Below are 9,551 nucleotides of genomic sequence, written 5' to 3'. Positions count from 1 at the left end.
GTGGTGGAGTCCAGTTGGGTCACGCTTTCTGATCCCTTCCTACAGGGCAGGGTGAGAAAGTGCATCAGTCAGATGTGAAACGCATGTGCTGCCTCTCCAAAGTCCAGGAGTGCTTAACACTGTGATGTCTATCATTCAGAACAATAAATTACGTGCACGAAAGGAGTTTATCATAACATGAAATTTTAAAAGTGACAATTTCATCACACGGTTACACTGCTGTTTTCCTTTTTTTCACTTTTTTTTTGTGGTTTTGTCCTTTTTTCTTTCATTTTTCATTCCCATTTTTGTTTTTTATGGAGGTTCAGGGGAGAGTCAAGATTGGATCCACTGAAGTATAATCACCCTCCAGGATATATATATTAGAAAAAATATCAGCAGCAAGACTCTCTGGAAGTAGGTGGTTTGATGTCGCTAGTCTGTCTTTTCTGTTTTGCCCTCTTTCACGGCGGCCTCTGAAGTTTTCCGCAGGGGGGTTTTCTCCGAGTTGGCATGTCCTTGGCCAGAATCCGCCGCTCCGCCATTTTTGTGGGTAGTGTGTTTTTCCAAGTAGTTCAGCATTTCACTGAGGACTGTTTGGAAAGTGCTTAGGGCTGCACATATTGCTGGAGTCCCAAAGCCATGAGTGATCAAACTGGAAACGAGAAGTGGTAGGAGAAAGAGATGAGCAACATACAGGATGAAATAGGACAATAAATCCCCCGTTTGATCCAGAACATTCAATTCAATAGGCATTTTTTATATTCCTAAATGGTGCCAAGCATTGTGGAAGATAGAACACAAGTCAGTGTATTCCTTTTGACCATAAGAAATTTGGAATGTATTTGGAAGAAGGTTTGTCATTAATAGAGTTGACATGCATGAATTATTAGCAAGTCTGAATATTTAACACATGACTCTGACTCTCTGTCTCATCAGGAAAGTCAGAAAATACAACTTTCTATGTGTGGGAATCATCTCATTTTAAAGAATGATATCCATGCTTGATTGGGCATAGATCATATAAGAAGAAATCAAAATTGGTCGAGTATGCCTGATGGCTGTTTCTCTGACTTCATTCTTTTCTTCTTCATAGTAATAGGGTTTGATCTGGGCAGGTGGCCATCCAGCTGGGGACTATATTTCCAAGCTTCCCTTGCAGCTAGATTTGAACAAGGGACTAACCCTCCCACAATAAAATATGTGGGGCTGTATGAGACTCCCACCTGCTTGAAAGGCAACTGAGTGCCCTTTGTGTCCTCTCAAAATAGTTATGCAGCTATGCAGATGAGGACAGTCACCCTGGCGATGGAGATGGAGCAGCATAGAAGGGACCCCCTCACCTCTAGTCTCTTTAGTGAGAGAAAAACAAAATTCCACCTTGCATTTGGGTTTTAGCAGCTAACTAATTAACTAATAATCATAACTAATAAGCAAATGTAGGGTGCCATTGCAACCTCAGTATAGGTAGCCCTTCCTACCATGACAGATATTTCTAGTTGAACAAGTAAGTGTGTATTCACTCTTCTTGTGAATAAAAGCCATCCAGATTGTTCACTTGGTAAACTGTCTCTGAAGTAACATTGCCAGGTTGCTCTCCATTATTCATACTTGAAATAATATTGAAAAATATGCTTGACATATATTATGCATGTTATACTATGTATACAACATGGTGTATATTATATTATATTATATTATATTATATTATATTATATTATATTAAAAAAACAAACTATCAACTGCTTACAAGCCCTAGGTTGTTAAAACTTTAGAAATTTTTAACTTATAACTTTAGAAGTTTTTAACTATCCTTCATAACATGTTAGCTAGTTATCTCTCTTAGGGTATGTAATCTTTAGGAACAAAAATAGTGAAATTTTAAAACAATGAAAATGAGGGACTTAGGGTCTAATGCAGCCTACCCATATCACCCCAGTGGTGATAATAATAATAAGATGACATGGAATTGTGTTTATATTAATCCATTTAAAGGACCCAGAATAGTGGCTTTGGGGCTTTAATGGTGAGGGTAAAATTTTCTGCATGTCCCTCATTACACTGCACAGGTTGCTAGCATCCTTCATCTGAATATCTTGCAAAGTTTGCCTTATGTCTAGGACATAATTAACACACTCAATAAAGGAAAACAACTTCGGTCTCCAATTAATAAGAAACAAGAATGATCAGTGCTTGGCCAACTATGTGCACCAAATTTGTAATATAAGACATCATCATAGTTCGAGCATATGCATATCTTTGCTGCAGTATCTTGCACTACTGAGTAGGAAAACTGACTTCCGCTCCATTTCTACAATGAGAAGAATCCATATGCTTTAGGATCTATCAGGGAGTCTGGACAACAAATGGAATTGTGGGAGCGGTGGAGGAATTAAGCATGGCTGCACCCACACAAAGAACTGAGGGAAGCCACCCATCGATATCTAGATGCTTGGACCTGGGTACAAACTATCTCTTTTCTTGTGCTTTTCTCATGCTTCAGGGATCCTTACATCATTAGATGAGTTTTATTTTCATCTCTACTGCCATGTCCTCTTTGGTTATGACTGCCTTCTTCATCTATAACTGAATATGCAGAATTAATTTTGCTAGGTTAAACATTAAAGTTAATAGCCAATATTTGAGTTCTGACCATATGGAAAGCCCTATTCTGGGTACTTTATCCTGTATCATCTCACATAATCCTGGCATCAACACTAAGTAGGTATTATTATCTCTGTTTTATAGATGAAGAAACTAATGCCAGAGAAGTAATAATTTGCCTGAGAAATCTAATATTCTCTATTGCCTCTACTTATGTTATTCTCGGGCTAAGGGTGTGTTTTAGTCCTTTTCTTTGCCCAATCACATTATGTTGGCAGTTTCAGCTTAGTTTCTCTAATTTTGTTCTGTGGGCAGACTTGTAGGCCCAGAAGATGTTAATTCCTCGTGTTCAATTTCCTGTCTAAGACCAGGGTTTTTAAAAATCAAGTACAAAATGGATAGGTGTATATAAATGCTTTAGTTCTCCATGTCCAGAAGAGTTGTCACCATAATGAAAGATTCTGAAGCTGGTGTCCTTCTTGGCTGATGGCCTTTCTTGCTTCTGAAATACGTACCTGCTCATTAGCAGGTTGCAGTGTCATCTCTGCCCTGCACTGAGAACCAGGCGTCCCAAGTCTTCACAGTGGCTCTGACCTTAGGCAATTTGTGATTTGGGGGAAGTTACTTAGCCTTGTAAGATGACACTGGTCTAACTAGAACATCTGCATGGTTCTTTCCAACTCTAAGCTTCAATTCATTATTATCCATGCTTATGGTGCTCTTCTTAAAATGCAGGGCATGAACAGAAGGTTATGGAAGTTGAAAGAACACCGAGCTCAACAGAGAAGTCATAAATTGATTGCGGAACATTCAACATAAGAAAAGTAATGACTTGAACTGTTATCTTTCCACATGAAAAACATTATGCAAATTTTGTTGGTTTCCTTAATTTAACAATACCTTCACATTGAAAAAGCATGCACCTGCCTGCCCCCTCCCTAGGTGATACTAATGTAAAGCATGACCTCTGTTCTAATAGCTTTCAGTGAGGTTTATGACGCCAAATAATTAATCTAACATTGTTTTAGAATAGCACAGAAAAATGTGAAATCACAGGATGATCAAAAACAACAACAACAACAACACACTTCTGGGAATATCATGACAGTCTCTTGGCCCCAACCACTCCAGAAAAACAAGTGTATATCTCACTCTTAATGACATACAAAAAGGAGAAAAGAAATAATGTAGGACATATAGAAAAATAGAAGAAAAACAGAACTGGTAATGCTGACTTTCAGTCCTAGACAGAAAATAAACTAAGGTCATCTGTAATATAATACACTATAGTCCAATCTTAAAAGTCTTTGATACTGGAGATTGCTTTTTTTCTTTCGAAAATATTAGTTTTTAACCACAGACTTACTATTCGGTTATACTTGGCATTTGCATGTATTTTCATAAGATTAACATCAGAGAACATTTCCTAAGTAGATAGCAAATATTACCTGGATAAATAGTAGCCATGATGGTTTGAAGTGGGTAGTCAAAATCTAGAAGTTCTAAATTCAAATTCATCTAAAAGTTTGACTCTCATGAGACAAGTGAAAGAGACAGCTAGCAATGTATCAGCTTCATGTCACATTTAAAAAATTTTTGCTGAAGAATGGCAGAGGATACAAATGTTATATGGATTTCTTAACACATTTGCATTTCCTAGGTCTCCTTCCTTTATCCTTTTGATCATGTGTTCTATTACTTTATTTTAAAAAGGCTAATCTCAGGCATATGTCCTCTCCATCCCCAAACCTACGATGGTCATTCTTAGTTGTGCATCTTTGTTTGCCCTCTTTCTTCTTTTTAGCCAATCAAAGTCTACTCGCCCTTCAAAGCTCTTTGGATGTTACTGAAAATAGGGAATTAGTTTCCTGATCCCTTAATTAAGACATTGAAAAAGAGGTGCTCCTGCCAAAGTGATGAGACTTTAATAGAATCCTGAGGAGAAAGGAGTTACATTCCATCCAAAAATGTGAAATCGAGCAGAGAGAAGACAATGGGAAGAAAATAGACCCATGAGAGTAAGGTCTCAGTCATCAAAGTGAGGAAGAAGAATGGGTGGCCTTACAGCAAAAGTGATCATCAAAGTCTACAACATTTTAATGTAAGTGGCAAAAAGGATGCGATGTGTCTCTAAAAATGTGTGGTTTGGGCTCCTACTATAAACTTGTTATCATAATTATAGTCTCATCTTAAAAAATAAAGAGTGCTAAAACAAAGTGAAAAAACCCCACAAATCAAAAGCAAAAATAATAAAACAAACAAGGCTGAGGTGGGGCACTACTGTCATTAGCCTATACTACTCTGCTAACATTTGGGTAAGAGTCACCTCCAGGGGGCAGCAGCCTTGGGGAGAAGGAGTGGGGACTTCAATGTATGGAATCATTGCGTTAACAAAGGCTAACATTTCCTTGGTTTCATTTGGTAGTCTCTGATGCAGGTAGACCTTAAAGTTCAAGGATGAGGAAGGGAAATAATGCAGGGATAGGCCTGGCTTGGGGAAGATAGTGCTATGCTTGCATATAAAAGACTAAATGGTAATTTAGATGCTTTGCTCTTTTAAAACTGTCAATAGAGTTGAGACTTTTTAAGTATAGGAAACTCCTATTTCAGGATAAAAAAAACCACAGGACTGTGTTTCTGAGACACTAGCTTGTTAGGTAATCTTTGAAAAATTATGGGAGACGAGAAAGGATGTAGTGAGATGGAACAGAGAAACATGCCTTTATAATCAAAGCAGGGGAAAAGAGACAGATTTGAGAAACTACGTTCTTAAATTACATTTAATTAGTCCCTTAACAAATTTCTTATAATGGGATATTTTTAAAACAAGTTTATTGAGTTTGAATTTACATCGGGTAACAGTTAGTCTTTTTTTTTTTAACATATTTTATTGATTTTCTACAGAGAAGAAGGGAGAGGGATAGAGAGCCAGAAACATCGATGAGATAGATCAGCTGCCTCCTGCACGCCCCCCCAGTGGGAACGTGCCCGCAACCAAGGTACATGCCCTTGACCGGAATCGAACCCAGGACCCCTGAGTCCGCAGGCCAACGCTCTATCCACTGAGCCAAACCGGTTAGGCAGTTAGTCTTTTTAGGTATATAGTTTACTGAATTTTGACAAACTCATAGGGTCATATAATCACCACCATTATCTAAAAGTGTGGTCGTGCTCCTTTTCAATGCATTCACTCTCCTCACCCCCAGCTACTGAGAATCAGTACTCCAATTACTATCCAGAGTTTTTGCTTTTTCCTCTAAATACCACCTAAACTGAATCATAAAGTCTATAGACTTCTTGTGACTGCCTCTTTTCACTTAACATAATAATTTTGAGATTCATCCACTTTGTTGTGTTTATCAATAGATTCTTTTTATTGCTGTAAGTGTTCCAGTGAAGGGGTTTATCACACTTTGTTCATGTAATGGATTAGTACAAATCTGAAATGTTAACATAGAGGTGATCACTGAAGTGCTGTCTGGGTTTCTGAACCCAATAAAGTAACTACTATTTCCCTCTATAAAAGTCTTATAGAGCAGTAGCAATGCAATTTACTGTAGGATTTTAGCAATGCATCTGTCAAATTCTCCCAAAATACCACATGATAAGTAGGGGGCGGGTGGGGGGTGGGCAAGGGAAGTGAGCTAGATGACAGCAGAGTGAGGAAGAGTCACAGCTGGTTGGACAATGAAACCCAAAGTGTGGACTTGTCAACCTTGAAGGACATCTCTGATGGAGCTCCACAAGGCTCTCTCATTAATTCCACGCTGCTCAACATGTCAATTGACAATGTGGTTGAAGGCATCATGGATTTGTAACTTAATGGCTGGAATTAAAATAGAGAGGAAAATTCCTGCATTGGATAGCAAAAACCAATGTGCAGAAATACCTTAATGTGGTAAAAAGCTTAGTTGGTGGCCAAAATCAATGATGTGAAATTTAGGGGAGATTAAGGAAAACATATCCACTTGCAGTACACTGAGAGATCTGACTCAAGAGTAATTGTTAGGAAAATGTCTTACCAAATCAGTAAGTCTAAACTAAAAAAAGCAAGGGTCAAAATTTGAGGTTTGAATCATAGCTTGTCAGGCTCAGTAGCTATATTTATCTTGAACTATTCTTTCTGTCTCTAACTAGATTCCAGCCCATTGATTTCATTTTCCTATTACTAATTTCACACTGAGGAGCAGGAAGTTTCTGACAACTGATTGTGAGCAATATAATCACCTGCTGAGAAAAATCTAGACTGACAGTTTATAGCACCTGATGTTAGAGAAAATGTAACTTATACTTAACAGTCATCTTCTTAATTTTATTCATGGTTTTAAAAACTCCTATTTTGCTAGGCCTCCCAATTAACATTCTCTAGAGCATCTTTCTGCAACATAAACCATCTCTTCAAATTGGCTGAGTTCAGGAAAGGAGTAACTGTTTGCTGCATCTGTTACCACTGTAATTAGCTAGTTGTTAATATTAATAATAGGAAGAAGGCACACCTGGGGACTTGCAGCTTTTGCCTTTTTATAAGGTGACTTCCTAACCTCTTCTTGACCAATGACTTGACCTGAATAAGTTCTGATGCATGCTTTAACTTTTTAAAGGAGAATATATTGCAACAGTTCAAACTTTATTCTCTATCAGTGGCATTACAAACAAAGAAAATGAGCTTAACTGGTGTGGCTAAGTGGTTGAGCCATGAACCAGTCTACCTATGAACCAGGAGGTCATGGTTTAATTCCCAGTCTGGGCACAAGCTGGGTTGCAGGCTCAATCCCCAGTAGGGGGCGTGCAGGAAGCAGTTGATCAATGATTCTCATCATTGATGTTTCTATCCCCTCTCCCTTCTTCTCTGAAGTCAATGAAAAAAATACTTTTTTTAAATGAAGAAATTGTGAGTCAGAAATAAAAAAAGGTAATGGAGGATGAAAGAGAAGAGATTTCTAATGGAAAGGAAATAAATTACAATCATTTTTCTTTTACCTTCGGCAGTTTTGCTAACCAGATGTTAGTGACAACCAATCTATAACTCAGTGTTTATACATATAAACTACAGTCATGTGCCACATACCAATGTTTTGGTCAGTGACTGACAGCATATATGATGGTGCTACACCATCTAGGCTGTGTAAGTATACTCTATAATGTTTGCACAGAGAGGAAATAGCCTAAGGATGTGTTTCTCTCTCTCCCTCTGTCTCCCTCTCCTTTGCTCTGACTCTCCCTCTCTCTCTTCTGCCCTCTATCCCTTTTACTCTCTCTAGAAATCAATGGAAAAAATATCCTCAAGTGAGGATTAACAAAGAAACAAACAAGCAAAAGAAATTACCCCCATAATTAAGGTGCCACATGACTGTACTTGACATTAATGATGATGACTATCAAGAAACTTCCATAGAACAGAAATGTCAAAAACGTCTCTTCACACGTTGTGATCCTTGATTAAGGGGCATTTTTTTTCTTGGGGCCAAAGGCCTTATGTGTTTATCTTTAAAATCTCCAAAACTTCAGTGTTAATTTGAAATGGAAGTTAATATAAGATTGTGAATGGACAATCTACCAGAGGGACAAGAGCTATTTTACTTTCCTTAATCTGAGTAAATATGGTTTACATTTCCCTAGCTTTGTTGTATCCTAGACAAAACTGTTTCCATATTGCTGGAATTGTCCTTCAGAAGTGCTTTATCATTACTTTAATTGATCTGTCTAAACTAATTTAAATTAAACTACTAAAGCAATTTTCTAAAACGTAGCCTAAAGCAAACTCTTGTGGAATCTTCCCCTGGATTCTTCCTCTATTGGCAAGAGATGGGCCCGGATTCCAGCACATTCTTTCCACCTACTAAGCGAACACTGATTTAATATGTACTGAAAAGAAAACAAAAGCCTCATTAGTATTTGCCACTGAAGACTGGGTCACTCAGCTGTGTTTGCCAACCATGGATGGATTTTTCTAGCTTTCTTACGATATACCAAAAGCTGGAAGTAATAGATACTATTATGCTACAAACTGGAAGACTGAAAGTCAAGAGAAAATAGCCAACTGCCATTTTCTCATTTCATTTTGTCAAATTTCAGTTTTCTCGCTGGACAATGTTTGACAAGCCAGCTTCTCTTCCTCCATTTCTTTTGGTATGTGTAAAGGTTGAAATAGTTTGGGCTATTATTGCTACTATTTTGTTATGTTGCAATATTCCAATGGATGTTTGCTAACGTGTATCTTTGATTTTCTGAATTGCATGCTGATGCCACTGTCATCAACTTCAGTTCTATTTTCTGGCCTCCAAGAGGCATGCAGGTAGCAAGATTTAAAGGGAAGACAAATCTCCTTTTCCTTCCTTCCTGGATTGTTCAGCTACTGCAGGCTGAGTTCCAAATACAGCCCCAGGCTCAGTCTGTACTCCCTACTCTAGTTTTTGGTGGCGGCCAGAAAAGTGCCTTCTTGCACTCATGAGAACAGCTGTGAGGGCAGGGGGCTGGGAAACAGACCCCGGAGAACACCAGCAAAGGATTGTGGGCCTTCTCGGAAAAACCTTCCTTCTGTTCATCTCTCTGAAGCAGCACAACCCTGAGTATAGGCCAGAGAGAGAGATCGCACCCGGAGGAGTGTAGCTAGGTCCTATTCTTCCAGAATTTGATGGCATCTATCCTAACAGGTTGAAGAAATCGAGGAAATGGAAACTGTCTGATTGTATTTATTTTCTACATAGACTATATTATCCCATGGCCCCAAGTAATTTAAAATTGAGTTTAATCAAGGTGCATATTTATGGTACATTTTGCTTTGGTGGCTACACATCATTGAAATGTACTCATTAGCAAGGCCTTCACAGCACTCACAATGGTCTGTGGCTCCTTCAGCTGGTGTGGTTCTCAAACCTAGAATCACCCAAGGAGCTTTTTTTTTTCTTTTAAAAACTAATGTGTGGGTCCCACCCCAGAGATCCTGATTTCATTGGTTTGAGAGGGGT

General features: G+C 38.3%; 1 protein-coding gene across 1 annotated transcript in view; it reads right to left on the bottom strand.

Moving 5' to 3' along the window:
- Positions 1–248: 248 nt before the first annotated feature.
- The window catches only part of TFAP2D (transcription factor AP-2 delta), a 50,658-nt gene continuing 41,355 nt past the window's right edge, over positions 249–9,551 (bottom strand). Inside the window, exon 8 of the mRNA XM_006093220.3 lies at positions 249–634. Within this exon, the coding sequence (XP_006093282.1) occupies positions 415–634 (220 nt within the window). The 3' untranslated portion in view covers positions 249–414. The remainder of the gene's footprint in view (positions 635–9,551) is intronic.

The sequence above is a fragment of the Myotis lucifugus genome, unplaced genomic scaffold (assembly GCF_000147115.1).
Source record: "Myotis lucifugus unplaced genomic scaffold, Myoluc2.0 scaffold_111, whole genome shotgun sequence".
In the NCBI taxonomy this organism is placed as follows: Eukaryota; Metazoa; Chordata; class Mammalia; order Chiroptera; family Vespertilionidae; genus Myotis; species Myotis lucifugus.
This window is presented reverse-complemented; position numbering and strand designations above follow the sequence as displayed.